Source organism: Mixophyes fleayi, chromosome 6, assembly GCF_038048845.1.
Source record: "Mixophyes fleayi isolate aMixFle1 chromosome 6, aMixFle1.hap1, whole genome shotgun sequence".
Taxonomy (NCBI): Eukaryota; Metazoa; Chordata; class Amphibia; order Anura; family Limnodynastidae; genus Mixophyes; species Mixophyes fleayi.
In genome coordinates this window covers 98,490,628-98,511,371 of record NC_134407.1, presented here as the reverse complement: position 1 = coordinate 98,511,371, position 20,744 = coordinate 98,490,628, and the positions used below count along the sequence as shown (strand labels likewise).

The window sequence follows — 20,744 nt, the reverse complement described above, 5'->3', positions numbered from 1 at the left end:
GCAGCGCGTAGCATGGACGGCTGTGCACTGTCTGGAGGGAGGGATCGGAGGTACCCTGGAGGTGCCTCTTTTGCCAACCCCACTCTCCCAAAGTTTTGATGCCCTCCTAGGAGCAGGGCACAGTCGCAGCAGGCTGTGTCCGTCCTCCTGATCTGACAGCCAATAGACTGCAGACACTGCATGAGGAGGGATGGCAACAGGTAAGTGAAACCCTCTCCCAGCACAGTTCTGGTGTCAGGGTTCCCAAGGGACTTGCATCCTCTGTACAGGGTTTGGTTTTGGTTTCTTCCTCTTTAGAGAGGATGTTGCATTCTGATGCACCGTCTTCCTCACGTAAGCGTAAGAGGGTGGCACCACCCCTTCAGGTAAATGAGTAAGATTCTGACTATTGTTCCCAGGAGGAGGGTGAATTAGCGGTGGATTCTGCAATGGATACTTCTTCAGTGGTGGAGGATGTTCATTCTGATCGTCAGAGTGTGGAGGTACTTGATTTTCCTAAGGAAGAGGTTCCTGACGCTGCAGAGGCTTCTCTTTTTTTTGTGCACTGGAAAAATAAATCTCTCTCTTTCACCGGCTTCTTCCCCATTGGAAGATTTGTTGTCAGAGCCTTGGGCTTCCCCAGATAGGAAGTTCCAAATAACTAAGTGACTGAACTCCTGTTATCCTTTTCCTCCTGAAGTTCTTGCTAAATGTGAGACGCCTCCACGTGCGGATGCTGCTGTTGCAAAGTTAGCCAAGGTAAATACTATTCCTATTCCTAACACAGCCACTTTTAAGAATGGTACAGACCGTAAGGTTGAGGCCATCTTTAAGTCCATTTTTGTGGTAGCAGGTGCCTCTTTGAGGCTTGCCTTGGCATCTGCGTGGGTGAAAAAAGCTGTAGAACGCTGGTCAGAACAGCTGTCTGAAGGTTTATTGGCAGGCAGACCGTCCTCTGAAACGCTTCCATTAGTGGAGCAAATTCAGAGGGCGACAGATTATTTAGGAGAGGCAGCTATGGACGCGGGACTGATTGGGGCACGTATTTCTGCCTCTGCAGTTGCGGCTCGTCTGACTCTCTGGCTTAAGTCCAGGAAGGTTGATGTGGAGTCTAAAAATGCTCGAGACCATACCTTTTTTTGGGGGGGGGGGGTGTTTTGTTTGGACCACAGCTTGACTCCATTATCAGTCAAGCAACAGGAGGAAAGAGCACTTTTCTCCCTGTTAATGTTCCCAAACAAAGAATGTCCAGATTCCGGTCCTTTCGGTCCTCAGGAAGGTTTGAGGTCAATACTCCTCGGGCCAATCTTCTAGAAGCCAGTCATCCACCCCCAGAGCTGGTTTGCACCAGGCCTGGTCTGCTCGAAGTCCAGCAGCGAAGCCTGCAGACAAGCAGACCACATGATGGGCATTTTGCTCCTCCGCTGTCGCCAGTGGTGGGAGCCCGTCTTCTCTTATTCTGGGATGGTCTACCACCGATGTCTGGGCTCGGGGTGTGGTGGAACGGGGATACAAGATTGATCTGCTCATTCTTCCTCCCAGATGGTTCTTTACCACAGGGCTTCCCACTTGTCCACGAAAATGATTGGTTTTACGAGAAACAAATTCAATCCCTCCTTTCTTCCGGAGTGATTATTTCGGTGCCAGATTCTCAAAGAGGTTTGGGTTTTTATTCCAACCTTTTTCTCGTGCCAAAACCAGATGGCTCATTCAGACCAATTCTGAATCTAAAATAATTTAACACCCAGGTGAGAGTGCCCAGGTTCAAGATGAAGGCATGAAACAAGGAGAATTCATGGTGGCTCTATACATCAAGGATGCCTATCTCCATGTGGAAGGTTCAATAGTCCCTTTTGAGGTTTGAGTTTCGAGTTTCGATCAGAGCACTTCCAATTTCAGACTCTTCCCTTCGGTACATTTCGCCATGCGACTTCTGGGCAAGATGGTATCGACTTTTGCGGCAGTCCAGTTTGCTCAGTTTTCATGCACAGCAGTTCCATTTGGATCTTCTGTCGCAATAGAACAAATCCCATCTGAATTTGGCGTGCCAGGTATTCCGCCTGTCTACGCAGACATGTCAGTTGCTTCTTTGGTCATTACACAAACAGAATCTCGCCAGGGCACGCAAATTCTCAATTTGAAATTGTACTTTGATCACAACGGATGCCAGCCTTCGAGGTTGGGGGGCCGTCTGTCTTCACGCTCGGTCTCAGGGTCTTTGGAATCCAAGCTTTTAATCAATGTCTTGAAACTGCGAGCAGTGTTTCATGCTCTTATGAGCGCGCAACACTTGCTGCAGGGAAGGCCAGTGAAGATTCAGTCAGACAATGCCACGGCAGTGGCATACCTCAATCATCAGGGCGGCAACAAGAGTCCCTTGGCCATGCGAGAATAGTCCCTCCATCCGGAGGTGTTTCGTCAGTTGGTGTAATGGTGGGGTCACCCGGATTTGGACATGATGGCATCCCGGTTGAACCTAAAGTCCCCCTCTTCTGCTCCCGCACAAGAGATCCTATGGCTGTCACGGTAGACGCCATGTCTGTCCCTTGGAAGTACCACTTACTGTACCTTTTTCCACATGTAGCCATGCTTCCAAGAGTGTTAAAAAAGTTAAAGAGAGAGGGTGTTCCAGTTCTTCTAGCTGCGCCAAACTGGGCACGAAGGGTCTGGTACACCAACGTGCGATCCATGGCAAGAGCTCGGTCGTGGCGGTTGCCGTTATGCCCAGACCTATTAACTCAAGGTCCCTTTTGTCATCTAGGTTTACAACGTCTGGCTTTAACGGCGTGGCTGTTGAAGCCATGATCCTGAGAGCTAAGGGTTTTCCAAACGTGTGGTGCAAACCATGTTTTGGGCTTGGAATCCAGCTTCTGCAAAAATCTATCATTTGGCTGATGTGAAAAGAAGTGATATCCTACTACTTCTTTTCGCTTTGCCAGGTTACTTAGGTTTTTGCAGGACAGATTGGATGCAGGTTTGCGTCTTAGTTCTCTTAAAAGTGTGGTGTCAGCTCTTTCTGTCTTCTTTCAAAGAAGGCTTGCTATCATACCTGATGTGCAAACTTTCATTCAGGGCATACTCCATGTACAACCTCCATATGTTCCTCCGGTAGCACCATGGGATTTGAATTTGGTGTTGAATGCTTTACAGCATCCGCCTTTTGAACCTTTGAATACAGTGGAATTCAAATTTCTAACCTGGAAGACAGTTTTCCTTTTGGCCATATCTACAACACGCAGAGCTTTATCTTGCAAGTCTCCGCTATTTGTTTTTCATGAAGCCGGGGCAGTTCTTCAAACCAAGCCCGCTTTCCATCCTAAGGTCCTGTCTAGATTTCATCTAAATCAGGACATTGTCATTCCTGCCCTGACTGATTCTACGTCTTCTGATAACGATTTTTCTATTAGTTATCTCAATGTTGTCAGAGCCTTGCGAATTTATGTGCAAAGGTCTCAGAAAGTGCGCAAGACTGAGGATCTTTTGATTCTCTATGATGCTCACAGGAGAGGCTGGCCAGCTTCTAAAGTAACTATTGCTAGGTGGATTACGGCTGTTATCCGTCAAGCTTATAGTAAGGCTGGGGAGCCTGTCCCAGATAATCTTAGGGTGCACTCTACAAGGTCTGTAAGTGCTTCCTGGGCAGCCCCGCCATGGTGCCTCCAGTGAACAGCTGTGTAAAGCGGCCACGTGGTCTTCTGTACACACATTCAATAAGTTTTAAAAGTTTAATGTGTTTACATCCAAGGATGCAAGTTTTGGAAGAAAGGTGTTTTGTGCCGTTTCTTATGAGTGTTCCCTCCAGTGAGGCAACTTTGGGATGTTCCCCAATGTCCCCGGTGCCCCCCAGAGGAGGATAGAGAAAATGGGATTTTTATACTTACGTAAAATCCATTTCTCTTAGTCCATTGGGGGACACCGGGCGCCCACCCTTAACGCTCTGGTTTTTCCTATTGTTTGACATGTTGTCTTGCTGTTAAAGTGAATTTTGTTTTGTTAAGTTTATTATCTTTTCCTGTTTTCTCTCTATCTCCGCTTTCTGTGGGCTTAGTTAAACATAAACTGAGGCTGAGACAGGAAGTGGGGTATAGGGGGGGAGGTGCTAAGGCTTAGGAAACAGAAGTTTAAAGTGCCAGTTTGCCCTGTCCCTACTCTATACCCCAATGTACCCGGTGTCCCCAATGGACTGAGAAAAACGGATTTTACGTAAATATAAAAATCCAATTTTTAACTACACCACCTTCTCTAATCTCTAACAAGGTCGTAGAGATGTGTTTCTGCAAAACAAATGATCAGATGCTACTGCTGTAGATCATACCTGTAAAATTTCTTTCAGGGCTGCACAAAGGCTGCTTTTCTATATGTACATGCTAACTGCATATACCTGTGTAGCAGCTTCCAGGATCAGTTCCAGTTGTGTAAACTGCTAGCAGGGCAGGCTCCAGAGGTACTTATAGTACAAGGGGGGCCTCGACAAATGTATCCAAAATCAAGGGGCTACCATAATTTGACGTATAAATTTGTCTAAAAGTTAAAAGTCTCCCTATGATGAGGAATATCTGGTGGTAAGTAAAATATGCTGAACCATATCTGGTATCAAGTATAATATGCCGAGTAAGATCTTGTGCCAAGTCTAAAACATTGAACCATATCTTTTGCAAAGCTAAACTACATCAGGGGGTAAATGCATCAAGCTGAGAGTTTTCCAGCGGGTTTGAAAAGTGGAGATGTTGCCTATAGCAACCAATCAGATTCTAGCTGTCATTTTGTAGAATGTTCTAAATAAATGATAGCTAGAATCTGATTGGTTTTTCAAACCCGCCGAAAAACTCTCAGCTTGATACATTTACCCCCTGGTGTTTAATACAATGTACACAAAGTTAAGCCATAAGTACTAAAAAGTATAATATGTTTAGCAATATCTGGTGCCAAATATAATATGCTGAGCCATGTCTGGTTCCAAGCATACAAAGTTGAATCATATTTGGTGCACAGTATAAATTGCTAAGATACAATGGGTGCCACGTATAATGCTAAGCCATATAACACGTTCGTATTTAATGGCTGCATTGTTTGAAAACATATTAGAAGGCCTAAAATGAATCATTTGATTATGACTAGAAATGGTCTAATAAAGACGGAATATTTTACTATATTAGCCATGATCTCATTCCAATAAAGCTATATATATTGGTATGTTTACAAAGTTGAACAATATCTGTTCAATATGATCAAGTCCAATATTAGGAGACGTCTCCAGTTCTCATTTACAGAGCCATATGTGATGCCAAGACCTATATTAAGAGCCATACCTGGTGCTATGACTAATATGCAAAGCCAAATATGGTGCAAAGATGAATATTCTAAACTATATTGGGTGCCAGGGCTAATCTGCAAAGCCATACCTGGTGTCAAGTCTAATACGCAGAGTCATACTTGGTTACGAGTATGTATATTTACCGACTCTCTCTGATCTCTCCCAGCAATTCAGTCCACCTCTGAACTGTGATACCACCCAATGTCAACAGCAGCTATCAGCTACCGGCAAATAGTGCTCATCTCTAGAGCTGAACCCCTCAGCCAGTACAGCAAAACCCGGCATCTGCTCTGAACGTCTGGTGTTCACTGTTGCCCCTAGTGGTGGGGACAGACTTGGCTGCAGAAAACAGAGGGTCATGAGATGTGCACTAGCTGGGGAGAACCCAGGAATAGAGTTAGCGAGGCTGTAGAGTAGGAAGTGCAGGAGGGGGTCCGGTGAGACACCGAGTGGGTGGTGTCAAGACTGATATATCACTCGTGGCCACTGGAATAAATAAGGAACAGTTGATAGAGAAGTTCCCTGATATATAGCGGCTTCTGTACCGGTGCTAGTCCGGAGATTTGAGAGAGACAGTTCTTAGGTAGTTGCCAGGGGTAACTGCAACCCACAGTACCGGTGATAGTCTGGAGAATTGGGGGTAACAGTTCTTAGGCAATATTCAGGGGTAACTACAACCAACAGTACCGGTGAGAGTCCGGAGATTGGAGGGAGACAATTCTTAGGCGGTTTGCCAGGGGTAACTACAATATCGACACATGGTGATATAAGTAAACAGTCCATAGTACCTGTGGCAAGTTTGAGTCCAGAGCCAAAGGAAGATTGTAGAATCGTCAAGGGAATAGCAGGGTCCGTACACGGGGAATCCAATAGAGAATAGTCAGGAACTGAAACAGGTCTGGCACACAGGTAATCACACAGGAGAGGAGTCAAAGCAAAGCCGAGTCGGTACACAGGGAAATCCAATGAAGTGTTGACAGGAACGGAAACGGTCTGGTACACAGGGATACCACAAGTCGGCAGGAAACAACAGGAACAGGTAACAGGGAAAACACAAGGGAGCAGGAACATTAAGGTATACGTATTACCAGCAATCCTGCAGAGGATTATCCAGCTATTTAAGGAGAGCAGAACCAATAGGCTGCAGGTGATAATGAGGAAGCCAGGTGAGTGAGCTAAAAGAAACAGGCTGGCCAGGTGAGACATTACATAGAAAAGACAGCATGAATTGAGGGCAGATTCTGACACAGAACAGACCTAACTGACCCTATCTAATACCTATCTAGTTAATCTATCTGCCTATCTAAGCTACCTAAACTAATCTATCTAAGAACTAAACTAACTAGCTATCTAAACACACAGTGGCTATCTATACTTACCTAACTACCTATCCCTAACTAATTATCTATCTATCAATCTATCTAGTTACTCTTACAGAGAGCCCGGCAAGTCATAACAGGAACATAGTATCACAGCACTGGTAGACGGGATGGCAGTTTAATAAAGTAAAGGACATCTTTAAAACATAAATGTAGATTACTGGTTTATAGGATGGTAATTATAGAAAGAAAATATCCCAGAGTAGGCTTGCCCCACAACCAGGGCCGGACCGGCCATCTGGCTCTTCTTGGTGCTGGGAAAGGGGGTGAGAGAGCCAAAGGGGAAGAGGTGCTGTGAGAGGGGTGAGAGAGCCAGGGGGTGCTGGGAGAGGGGGTGAGAGAGCCAGGGGGTGCTAGAAGGGGTGAGAGCCAGGGAATGCTGGGAGAGGGGGTGAGAGCCAGGGGATGCTGGGAGAGGGGGTGAGAGAGCCGAAGGGGGTGCTGGGAAAGGGGGTGAGAGAGCCAAAGGGGAAGGGGGTGCTGGGAGAGGGGGTGAGAGAGCCAAAGGGGAAGGGGGTTCTGGGAGAGGGGGTGAGAGAGCCGAAGGGGGTGCTGGGAAAGGGGGTGAGAGAGCCAAAGGGGAAGGGGGTGCTGGGAGAGGGGGTGAGAGCCAGGGGGTGCTGGGAGAGGGGGTGAGAGAGCCGAAGGGGGTGCTGGGAAAGGGGGTGAGAGCCAGGGGGAAGGGGGCGCTGGGAGAAGGGGTGAGAGAGCCAGGGTGGTAGAGGGTGCAGGAAAAGGAGTGAGAGAGCCGGGGGGTAGAGGGTGCAGGAAGACGTGTGAGAGAGCCAGGGGAGTAGGTGGTACAGGAAGATGTGTGAGAGCCAGCGGAGAAGGTGGTGCAGGGGGTTAAGTGAGAGGGACAAAGGAGAAGATGGTGCAGGGGCATAGGTAAAAGAAAGTGTAAAGGGAGAGACATCTTAAGAATTCGAATGTCAGGGATGCAGCTATCATAAAACACAAGTATAATGAAGAATGGAAATGCACACAGGGGACAAGTGTTAAAAAAAAATAAAAAATCAAGCCTTCATACTCAGTTCACTTATATTTTCTATACCCCCACTCCTAAATTTCTGCTTCGACCACTGCCCTCTATTCCTGCTCCCGACTGCCTGTGTGGGCTGACAGCTGCTGATCCCTCCTCGCCCAGCGCGCCCAGTAGGAGAACAGAACACAGGATGCTATAATCAGGTAAGTTCATATATTTTCTCGTGTACAATATGTTTTTAACCATCCTTTCTTGAACTGGGGACACTACAGCGTATCCAATAATGTTTAACACTATGCATTGCTCATTATTGCGCTGTAATGTTTTTTGCATATTTATCTGTACAGAGAACAGAGATTTTTAATTAAGAGGAAAAAACATTGCTTGTCATAAATTTTATCTGTAATTGTGTCAATATATCTATTTTTGTTTGCATTGTAAATGATGTATTAAGCTGCTCTTGGGACTCACACTCAGTATCTGATATGCTGTACCAATTTTTATTTGTGAATGAGTTTTTGTCTGAGCTTTACTAATGATTTGGGGGCACTACTATGGTATAATGTTATTTGGGGTCACTATTGTGGCATAATATGATTTGGAGCCACTGTTGTGACATAATATGATTTGTGGGCACTTCTGCATGACCAAATATGAATTGAGGGTAATACTATGTGGCATAATATGACCTTGGGGCACTACGATGTGGCATAATATGAACTGGGCACACTACGGTGTGGCATCATATGAACTTCTGCCAAAGGCAAGTCTTTCATTGTTGAATATGATGGGAGCCCAAAAAAGTTGCTGTAACGGGGCCCAAAAGGCCTCTTACCAGCCCTGCCTGTGAGTCAAGGGGGTAGACGTCTCCAGGTAAATAATCTAAATGTTTCCTATCTAATCAAACTGATGGATCACATCCAATTATTTCTCACCCACCTCCTCTATCCTCCTTAATTTATATACTGTGTTATTTAAAATAAATAGAATAGACGCATATCCAATTACTGTAGTAAAACAAAAATATTTTTCTCTGACATTTTGCTGTAGATGGAAATACTTTTAATGCGGCCGTGTGGGTTCAACTGATCATTCAATAGTTATGTTTTTTTTAAGATATATGTTAGTTTTATTTCATGTGGAATGATTCATGAAAATTCTGCCATGACTATTGAATTGAGGGAAAAGGGTACCTGTTACCTATATGTGTGTGTAAGTACTCTGTTTGTTGTTGCTATTTTGTGGGAGATTTGAAAAAAGCAAAACATTGTTTCCTACAGTGGCGTCTGTATAATTGGTGGTATTGCTGTAGTATAGGGTGGCATGCTGGTGGCAATGTTGTAGTGTGTTTGGTGCTTAGTATTGCTAATAAGTAGGAGACAATATTGCTATAATGTGGGGGGTGACGCTGGACGCTGTAATGTGGGGGGTGATGCTGGTTGCTGTAATGTGGGGGGTCATGCTGGACGCTGTAATGTGGGGGGTGATGCTGGACGCTGTAATGTGGGAGGTGATGCTGGACGCTGTAATGTGGGAGGTGATGCTGGACGCTGTAATGTGGGGGGTCATGCTGGACGCTGTAATGTGGGGGGTGATGCTCGACGCTGTAATGTGGGGGGTGATGCTGGACGCTGTAATGTGGGGGGTGATGCTGGACGCTGTAATGTGGGGGGTGATGCTGGACGCTGTAATGTGGGGGGTGATGCTGGTTGCTGTAATGTGGGGGGTGATGCTGGACGCTGTAATGTGGGGGGTGATGCTGGATGCTGTAATGTGGGGGGTGATGCTGGATGCTGTAATGTGGGGGTGATGCTGGATACTGTAATGTGGGGGTGATGCCGGTTGCTGTAATGTGGGGGTGATGCCGGTTGCTGTAATGTGGGGGTGATTGATGTAGTATGAGTGTGTGTGGGGGGTTATTTATTGCTGTAATTTGGGTACTAATAATGTATTGTCATGGTATTTATTGATGTGATTGGGGTGTTAATAATGTAATGTTGAGGGTCATTAGGAGAAATAAAATAAATACCCCCCCACACACACTCATACTACATCATGTTGTACTGCGCCAGCATCAGTGTGCAACAATATAGTGCATGGAGCCCACAACACGTGGGCCTGTGTGCTTTGAATGCCAGGGCTGATTTTTAGTCCCAGTCCGGCCCTGCCCACAACTGAAAATCGCTGAAGCATATAAAGTGTGGAATTCCACCTCGTTACTACCACTTGCTTCAGTTGATGGAATGGCAAGTTATTTTTTTTAAGCTGCTGCAATGATCTACCTAGGTTGCTGAAAGTTGAAAATGTCCAGAAATTTTATGGGTCACAGACAGCATGTCCTCCACTGACCTCTCACTTTTTAAGGAATTCTGAAGAACCAAGTTTTGGGTAGAGAGCATATTACAATCCCAATGAAAATAGTGGCAGAGCACTGGCTGATAGGATGGTAATTGTAGAAAAGAAAATAGACAAAGATGCGTGTGACCCAGAAGTGAAATGATGGGACAAAGACCATGGACACAATAATTTTAACATTAGACAGCATGTATCATGGAAAGTAAAGAGCCAGTAATCAGAGCTCATTATAAGGACCGCAGCATCAATAGACATTTTAGACAAGTAGTTAGACGAACATGGGATCCTCCCAGAAGAATAATAGTGGGAGAAAGACCAAGAACACAATATTTTTAACATTAGATAGCATGTGTCATGGGAAGTAAAGAGGCAGTAATAAGAGCTCATTAGATGTACAGCAGCGGCATCAGTATTCATTTTACACAAGATGACAGACCAAGGCTGTAACGTAAAATAGTGCAAGATAGAATTGTTCCTTGAGCCTCCCCGTATGTTAAAAAGGACATGCATAGTTTAACAAACAAAGCACTTCAGTAACAGGGACTGCCACTATTGTTGCTTAAGTGTTTGTTTGGGCACTCATAAAAGAGAACATTTTGGTTGTTGGTTGTTGAACTGGAGAATAGATAGGGATTTTAACAATTTACTAATGGGCATTTGGCTAACAGTGGTCATCTTTCTCAATGGTGACAATGTCATCACCCTCTTCATAATCATCATTTTTTCCTCCCAGAATTCAAAGGGACTGTCTGAGATGCTATTTACTACATTATCATTAAAGTAATACTCCACCATTCTACTAATATAAGGTGTATCAGATTGAGAAATGGTAGAGCTGTTAATATAATTGGACATTTGTTTTAAACCTGACCAGATGTTATAGTAACACATAATAATAATCCCATTTGTGTGCTGTGTTAATTCATCATCAGTGTTGTTCTTAGAAAAGGGAATTTTTCTCTGACGGCAGCATTTGTAGAAGAAGCTGAAGCAGGGAACGTTTCATGTGTGACTTGAGCAGACATCTTGCTCACAAAGGACTGCTTGCATCTGTGAAGAAATGTGCCAGATGATCTAAAATACCAACATACTTAGCAGAATCACCAACTTTCATCTCCTCCTTCACCTTCTCCAGCTGTTTTTCCAGTGGTTTGATTAGGGGTATGACTTGACTCAGGCTGGCAGTGTCTGAACTCACTTAATTTTTTTACAATTTCATATGATTTGAGTAGCTTTCATGAAACTGAAAGGATTCTCTAGCATGCTTGTGTAAGGTAACATTCTCCCCCCCACTCCACTCATGGCTTGATGTGTAAGTCTTGATGCTTGTTGCTGTTCATCTAGTTGCTGAAGCATATAAAATGTGGAATTACACCTTGTTACTACCTGTTGCTTGAGTTGGTGGAATGGCAGATGATATATCTTTGCAGTTGCTGCAATGTTCTATATGCATGCTGAAAATGTTCAGAAATTTTACGGGCCACATATAGCATCTCCTACACTGACCTCTAATTTTTTACGAAATTCCACAGCGCCAAGTTTACTGTGTGTGCAAAGCATGGTACGTGTTGAAATTCCTGCAGTCGTGCACAAACAGGGCCTGATTCATTAAGGAAAATTAAGCAAAAGAAAGGAGTAAACTTGCACCTTGGCAAAACCATGTTGCGTTGGAGGGGGAGGTAAATTTAAACTGGTGCAACAGATTTATAGTTGGGGTAGGGCATGTCCTAGATCAACTTTAAATTTCAGTGTAAAAATAAAGTTATTAGTGTGCTACATGAAAAAGCAGCTCAGGTTGAAACACTTGTGGTTTTAAAAGCAAGAAATATTTTTATTTTTTTTGTTGGTATGCTGCTCACAGTCAGATTTGTGCAGTAAAATCACAGCTATTTCAATATAAAATTCCTCTCTCACCCTATCCAAGCCTCTACAAGCAACTTACTGAGCACAGAATTGCAGCAAACATCCTACCCACGATGTCACTTCTAAAATGGTAGCTGAGAACAGGGGGGAGGGCTATTTATAGAAAATATCGATCCAAAACTCAGAACCTACAGTTTACAGAGAATGATGTTTTGCCTCGTTTTCAGATGCGAATTTGGCATGAGAAAAAGAGTCATAACCTGCTACCCTAAAATTCGGATAATTTCGGATTTCTCCAAATCCGAACCGCTCATCTCTACTGTTTTCTTCCCTGCACTGACCTCTGACAGGTAACCAGAGATCAGTGCAGGGCATAAACATGAGCAGCTAATAGCTAGTGCTGGTAGCAGTTCGAAAACAGGAAGAGCAAGGAGGAGGTTTGAATTGGCAACATGTGCTGCCATTATCAATTATTAATATTATATTATTTTTAAGTGCACAAAAGAAAAATAGAAATGAGCAGCTTGGGGGCTCCAGGAAATTGCTCTGTCTGCTCCCAAAATGCCAGCTAGGTTGATAAAACTAGTAAACCTATAAAAAGAAAAAATGCAATTAATTTCATGCAAAAAGGGTTACTGTTTCACCTTTTCACTCATTTCTGCCATGCTAACATTTTATCACATGTACTTATTGCAGCAGATACTTATGGTTCCAAAGTGGTCATACAGCATGTTCTAAAGCCACAACAGGTATTTCACTTTAGTGGCACCAATACCAATAACTAATATGGAGTACATATATGAACATGCATAACGCACTATGTGTTTCTCTTCCATCCACAACATGTTTAAGAACCATAATCTTGTTTATTTGCACCACTAACAGCATCCATGCAGTGACATATTCTTTATTTTATCTGTTTATAAATTACCAGCTAATCCCCCCTTCTCCTTCCCAGGTTTCCAGATCATTAGCACAGCTCTTATATCGGCTTAAGTCCTTGTCACTTGCTTTCATGCAGAAGGATGAAGCAGAGCTCAATTGGGTGTTTATCTTTCATTCCTATTTAGAGGTGTTTTACTGATCCCAACTCGTCTGCTTCATCTCTCTTTGCACCAAAAGGCCTTTCAACTCGCTTAACAACCCTTCCAGCCTGAGAGCTCCAAAGTCCCTACACAGACAAGCACAAAAAAAGAGAAAAAAAGGAAAATAACAACATTTAAGACAGAAAGTCAGCCAAGAACACCTCATTAAAAGAACAGCCCGATAAGCAAAAAACTGGGCTGAAACTTTAAGTATACTAAGACTGCCTGGTTAACAACTCAGCTAGAGACGTGTTCAGAATAAGTGTCGACTGCTTAGAATGTTAGCTCTGAGACTAGAGAAATTAGCATAACAGTACAGCTAGATCATAAGAACACATATTAGTAGTCCTTTTTATGGAAAGAAAACATTTCACAAACCAGCAATAGACCTAGGGCCTGAATTATCATTATTCTTAACATTTATTTATATGACGCTAGAATATTTTACAGTGCTTTACAATTGGACACAAACACAGCAATAAAACAAGCTACGGTATTTACAACAAGAGGAAAGAGGGTCCTGATAGCAAGCTCACAATCTGTTGGAAAATAGGAGTTTGATAGATGCAGTTGAATACTACCGACTGGCTAGTGGTACAACCAGATAGCAATGGGAAAGTGCACAGTGAGACTATATGATCCAGTCACACGGCTACCTTGGTTTTGGGGTCAGTGGGTTGTTTGAGTACCGAAATAGAACAAATGGAAGTTCTAAGTGAAGTAAAAGGGCCTAAGCACCGCTTTGTCTGTATTACACAGTATTGTCTATTACTACGTTTGTCCCCAACTGTAAAGTGCTACGAAATTTGCTGGCACTATATAAATATTATGTTGATGATGATAACGAAGTAAAAGGGCAGTAATCGGCAACAATAGCCTGGGGAAGGTGAGACGGTGGTGCGGGAAACTGGTAAACTAGCCTGAAGAAGCAAACTTTCAGGGAATGTTTGAAGATTTTGAGGCTAGCGGAAAGTTTTGTTGTATGTGGAAGAAAGTTGCACATTGTGAGAGCAGCCTGAAAAGAGTAAGAAATGGGAGCAAGTAATGAATGAGGATGAGGGGCAAAGATTTTGGACAGAAAGGAAGGATTGAGTTGGGAGATATTTTAAGACAAGTGAAGAGATGTATTTTGGTGCAGCTTTGTATAATAATAGAATTATTTTACAGTAGATTCGTTAAAGTACAGGCTGTCAGTGTAGAGGCTAGCAAAGTGAAGTAGCCACCAATGTTTGGCGGCAGTGTTCACACTGGACTGCAATAGTCAATGCATGTAGATTAAAGATATATATAGAATATGCACATCTCACATCAAGCACTGCAATAACTGTAATTCTCATAGAGATGTATAGAATAAGAATTGGTGACAAATTGGATGTGGGGAACAGAAATGACCTGTTGCCAAAGCCATATCTGGTAACGAGGATAATCTGCAAAGCCACATACCCAGGGGCGCCGAAAGGAGGGGGGGGGGGGGGTTACAAATTACCCGAGTCCAGGGCCTCATTGTTGCGCTATAGCTAACAAAAAAAATCAAAAGTACTTTCTTCAGCGGCTGCGGGTGACAGCCCCCACTTTACTCCCACAAAGGGGGGGTTCTGCCCATGAGCAATTATGATGTCACTAACACCTGATACCTTCCTCCTCACTCAATGGATTTCTGGTACAAAATGAGCTTCAACAAAATGGCCAGCACCGTTTGCAGAGACAGAGTAACTGGAGGCAGAGCTGCCTCTGATCAGTAAGTGAGAGGTGCGTCACTTTGCAAATTAGGGCTGTGACTTCAGAGGAAGGGGTGTTGAGTGTAATTAAGGGAACCATTAATATGTCTTGGGGGGGTTATAATGTGTTTTGGGGGTGTCATAATGTGTCTAGGGGGTGGCGTGGTGTGATGTAGCAGGGGGTGGCGTGATGTGACTGTGGAGGGTGTGCTAAATGTAATATTATAATATAATATTTTATTATAATGTATGTATTATATACTGCATGATTTGTGCTATACAAGTGTTTTCCATATTTACATTTTCTAACAGGTTCCAAAATTCCAGGATCCATGCAAGAATCAGTACTAGTTTGTGAAAGCTGCAATAACAGGACGGTGACAGTAACACCATTTTAATACATAATGGCTAGATTTACTAAACGACGGGTTTGAAAAAGTGGATGTGTTGCATATGCAACCAATCAGATTCTAGCTGTCATTTATTTAGTACATTCTACAAAATGACAGCTAGAATCTGATTGGCTGCCATAGGCAACATCTCCACTTTTTCAAACCCACAGTTTAGTAAATATACCCCCAGCTGTGTGAAATTCCCTTGGTAAAATTGGCAAGTGTTGTGGTTAATGGCACTTTTTAACAAAAGGAACAAATATATTTTTATGTAATGTTTTCACCTATAAAATTTAGGATTTGCAGAATATTACTCTAAACAGAATACTTTTAAACACATTGGGGCATATCATCATCATCACCACTAATTCCGCAGCGCTATAGAGAGAACTCATTCACATCAGTCCATGCCCCATTGGAGCTTACAGTCTAAATTTCCTAACACACACACACAGACAGAGAGACAGAGAGAGACTAGGGTCAATTTTATAGCAGCCAATTAACCTACTAAAATGTTTTTGGAGTGTGGGAGCAAACCGGAGCACCCGGAGGAAACCCACCAAACACGGGGAGAACATACAAACTTCACACAGATAAGGCCATGGTCGGGAATTGAACTCATGACCCCAGTGCTGGGAGACAGAAGTCCTAACCACTTAGCCAAACGTGCTGCTTAATTACATATTCAATTAAGACGGCAGATTGCGGTTATTGCACACTTCCCGTTACCGCAAATCCGCGATGTTGCGGTACCGTATTGGCATTTTAAGTGCTCAGCCGCACATAACCGCAATCTACCATCTTATTTGAATATGCCCCATTGTGATAAAATGTTTCAAATCATCTTATTCTTATGGATCATCAAAAGCCCAAATATTGGATTTCTTAACATCCATTACTTTTTGAACTGTTTTTTTTTTTTTTGTAAAAGAAGCCAAGTCGTGCTCTTGACCCTTTTTGCACATCACTGTTTATTAACAATGTTATTTATCCCATTCATTACTAAAATTTATTATGAAAACAGTATTAACACTAGTTTTCCTAATTACCACTAAAATGATGATATCAGACCTCACCAATTATAAGCCATGTTGTTAGAACACACCGTTTATACAGATATATTTTACAAGAATGTATCCATATTAAGATCAATTGTATATTAGAAAGATATATCTCTACAAGAAATAGAACAGAATTGCTAGCTCCTTGCATTTATCAGAGCCTGCAATCTTAACTTCTATTACAGCTCTGACAACGTAATTAATTCCAGTCAATCAATCATGGAGCAGGAACGCACAGGTGACCTCAATATAACACATAATCCTCAGCCAACTAGTCACAACAGCGCTGAGAGAATTCCCTCAGAAAGGTGGATGAAGCGAGCCGTGTGTGGCTGAATGAAACCTAGCTTGCACAAACCCATCGTCTGTGATCTCTCGGGGAGATGAAAGACCTCTGACAGGCTGGATTACACAGAACAATTATGTGTGCTGAAATCACAGGGAATCGGCTTTCAGACATACCTAATCATTGCCAATTAGCTGCGTCTTTTTGACATGTTAGAGGAACCGTGCCAGAAACTGCATGTAAGGGCTTGGGACACTCTTAACCCTTTAACGCGCACATACCGAAAGAACCAAAGGTATTTCATCATTCAGGCAATCAGTAACTATTTAATAAAACAAGCATGGGAAATAAGACGTACGGGAACCCCATAAAGGTCCTAATTTTACTGGTACTTGACATCATGAGCTGCCCAAATTTGATTCAGTGTCAATCTCCTCTACAACAAGTGAAAACAGGATATTCTCTTTCCCAGAGTTGTGAAAGCACTTGTACTGTGTACTGCAAAATCTGTACAAGAATAGTTCCAGTGAAGTTAAAAAGTCTATTGTAGTACTATTATTTTAAAATATAGGCCTAAATTCACTCTAAAGTTGAAAGAGCACTATCCTTTGTTCTTGAGCATTATCTTTTGTTCTTGTCTAATGACCTGTTACATGTAGTTTATGAGATCAAAAGACATGCATGTTTAGGTTAGGGCAGTTATTTCAAATAAGCCTATGCTGCTTTGTTTTAGAGCTATTACTATTATTGCTTTATAATGCACATCAGTTGACAATCCCCATTGATTTTTATATAAATAATATGTGCATAAATAACACGTTCTGACATCAGAAATCACCAATTACAGAGTAAAGATGATTCACGTATACTAACTGATATAGAGTAAAGATGATTCACGTATACTAACTGAAGAGAGATAGTTTGAAGCCTTTTCCTGTGTCCTGTTAAGGCCAAGACAGCTCCTGAGTTTGAGGAACTATACTAAGTAACAAGAAATGGCTTTTTTGTGACTTCCTGAAGGCTGAATGCTCAGTTTCAATTATTGCTGCAACACTAACAGTAGAGCAGGCAACGATGGCAACTGTGTCACATCTGTCCAACGAAGAGGAGCAACAAAATTAAGAGGAACTGGTAGTCAGTGTCTGCCTGGCACTATTAGTGTCTGACTTTGTGTAAATGTGAGTCTGTGTTTCAATCTATGTCAGTGTTAGCATGTCATTGTCAGTCAGCATGGATCTGTCTGTTAATGAACAAATTTGTTTTTATTAAAACTTGTGTATCATAAAGAATAATGTATCTCCTACCTTAAATGATTATGGATATTAGAAGGTATCTCAGAGCTCCGTGACCTGTATAAAAGGTTATCAAATAGTAATATAACCCCATGCTTGTTTTTTTTTTTTATAACTTTATAATTTACAGTAGGTGGCACACTATCCTATATATATATATATATATATATATATATATATATATATATATATATATATATATATATATAAAGCACCAACTTCTCCAACAGCACTGGATAACACATGTGGTACATACAGTGTACTATAAAAATTGCAAATGAAATAGTTATACAATCAAAGTGGACTACTGAAATGAAGTAAAACCAGTTATTGCACCAATCAGCAACAACATTAAAACCACCTGCCTAATATTGAGTAGGTCCCGCTCGTGCTGCCAAAACAGCTCTGACCTGTCGAATTGTGGACCACACAAGACCCCTAAAGGTTTCCTGTGGTATCTGCAGCTAGATGGTAGTGATCCTTTAAGTCCTGTAAGTTGCGAGGTGGGGCCTCCATGGCTCGGACTTGCTTTTCCAGCACATCCCACAGATGATCGATCCGATTGAGATCTGGCAAATTTGGAGGTTAAGTCAAAACCTTGAACTGTTTGTCATGTTCCTCAAACCATTCCAGAGCACCTTTTGCAGTGTGGCAGGACACATTATCCTGCTGAAAGAGGTCACTGGCATCAGGGAATACCATTGCCATGAAGGGGTGTACAACAATGTTTAGGTAGATGGTACGTGTCAAAGTAACAGCCACATAAATGCCAGGACCCAAGTTTCTCCAGCAGAACATTGCCAAGAGAATCACACTGACTATGCCAGCATGATTTCTTCCTATAGTGCATCGTAGTGCCATCTCTTCCCCAGGTAAACAACGCACATGCACCTGCCTGTCCACATGATGTAAAAGAAAATGTGATTCATCAGACCAGGCCACCTTCTTCTAGTACTAAATGGTCCAGTTCTGGAGCTCATATGCACATTTTAGGGTTTTTTGGTGGTGGACAGAGGTCAGCAAGGGCACTCTGACCGGTCTGAGGCTATACACCCCACACTGTGTTCTGACACCCTTCTATCATAGCCAGCATTAACTTTTCTAGCAATATGTGCTACAGTAGCTCTGCTGTGGGATTGAACCAGATGGGCTAGTCTTTACTCCCCACGTGCATCAGTGAGCCATGGGTGCCCATGACCCTGTGGCTGGTTCACTGGTTGTCTTTCCTTGGACCACTTTTGGTAGTTGCTAACCACTGCATACTGAGAACACACCTCATAAGACCTGCCGTTATGGAGATGTGTTGACCCAGTTGTCTAGCCATCACAATTTGGCTCTAGTCAAAGTTGCTCAGATCCTCACGCTTGCTCATTTTTCCTGCTTCCAACACATCAACTTCAAAAACTGACTGTTCACTTGTTACCTAATATATCCCACCCCTTGACAGGTGCCATTGTAACAATATAATCAATGATATTCACTTCACTTGTCAGTCATGTGTTTTCCAGAACAGGCATTGTTAGGATGATGTATGTGCCCTTTTGCGGTTTTTCCTTAATCGGGCAAAAAAAAGATGGCATACTGAAGCCTTAGTTATCCCCTTACTATAAAATAAAAGTGAAGTACATTAGTGAAGTTTGGTGATTCAAAGCTGAGAATGGAATCATCCCCATATATTCCAGTAACCAGTAACTACTTAGTAATTTGGTTTAAATTAAGCTAGTTCAAGTAAGTTTGTATACATGACTAGTTAAAGACTGGACAAAGCCTTCACCTTTGTCCTTGCTTTTAACAGACCAATCAAAGCATGTACATTAACGTGATTTAAATCTTCTCAGCAGCATAGTATACTATGTATTTAATGAGTGGTTGCAAAGCCAAAACTGACACCAGTCGCACAGCTTGTAAACAAAAACCGTGTCCTTTTACTTACATTTATACTTTTGACTATCAGTGTCAAACCCTGTTTCATACATTTTGCACAAAGGCAGCGCAGGGCAACGTAAAACTGGGCAGGTGAAAACTTCTTTTGTAAATACAATCTTAGACAATAAAAGCAGATGTGGCTGTTTTGGGTTATTACACAATTGCATTGTGTTAGTAAAGAAGGGTTCAGACCACTGCATTTTCCTGGTTGGCACATAAATGGTGATTTAGAACTGGCGCTCATTCAATGTACACATAGTTGTTAATGCTAAATCTAAAACTCCATTCATTCCTTTCAGGCTCTCCAACGCGTCCTCTACCCTGGTACAAAATGCTCTGCGCCTGAACTTCCCACTTATTATATTATTACAGTTACTATATCTGGGGTAAATTAATCATTTGATGAGAAGAGAGCAGGGTATTTTGTAACATGTAGAATGTTAGAAGGTCACTTTCTCTGAGTCAGTTTAGAAGCATTTAAATGCCACGTTTGTAACTTGGATGCATTAATCACATTTGTCACTAGCCAGGATGATGACATTTTTGACTGGCTTAGCCAATTTGACAAATTGTATACACATTGTTAAGTAATCATTTGTCTCAGTAATATACTTTAGGATCAGAAGCAAAATGATTGCACTTTTATTATCCCTTTAACATGTGCCATGCTTCTCAATTATGTTTATATGCTAATGTGCCATATTTACAAAGCATATGTAACAATGTCATACTTTCTAACATTTCCCATTTCACAAGCGCTTGCTCTAATTTTTGATATTTATTTTCTAATTTCGGCAACCTGGCTGAATGAAAAAAATTACTATTTTAACATCAATTACTTAAATCAGCACATTACAGCAATTGACATATAATTGGAGGAGACCATTTTCTACTAGGTAAAATTAAACATGTTTGAAAGGTATATAATTCCTAGTTTAAAACATGGATAATTTTTAATTCAGTAAGAGTCATTTACAAAACATGTACTCTGGCAGTGCATATGCCACCTGCACCTGAGTTTAGCACGCATGTGTTCAATATTAATAAACGCATAAAGATTTATTTTTTTTATTTCAAAAAAAGACATCTTGTAAAGGTGGGAGTTTCTT

The 20,744-nt window shown here is 42.2% G+C and overlaps 1 protein-coding gene across 3 annotated transcripts in view; it reads right to left on the bottom strand.

The window, feature by feature from the left end:
- LRMDA (leucine rich melanocyte differentiation associated) overlaps positions 1-20,744 on the bottom strand; it is a 790,872-nt gene that overhangs the window by 229,750 nt on the left and 540,378 nt on the right. The window contains exon 6 of one of the 3 annotated variants that reach the window (XM_075217083.1): positions 12,847-13,046. The exons of the other annotated variants lie outside the window; for them this stretch is intronic. Within the exon in view, the coding sequence (XP_075073184.1) occupies positions 12,942-13,046 (105 nt within the window). The 3' untranslated portion in view covers positions 12,847-12,941. Of the gene's footprint in view, positions 1-12,846; positions 13,047-20,744 lie in introns of those variants that run through there. 3 annotated transcript variants of the gene reach the window in all.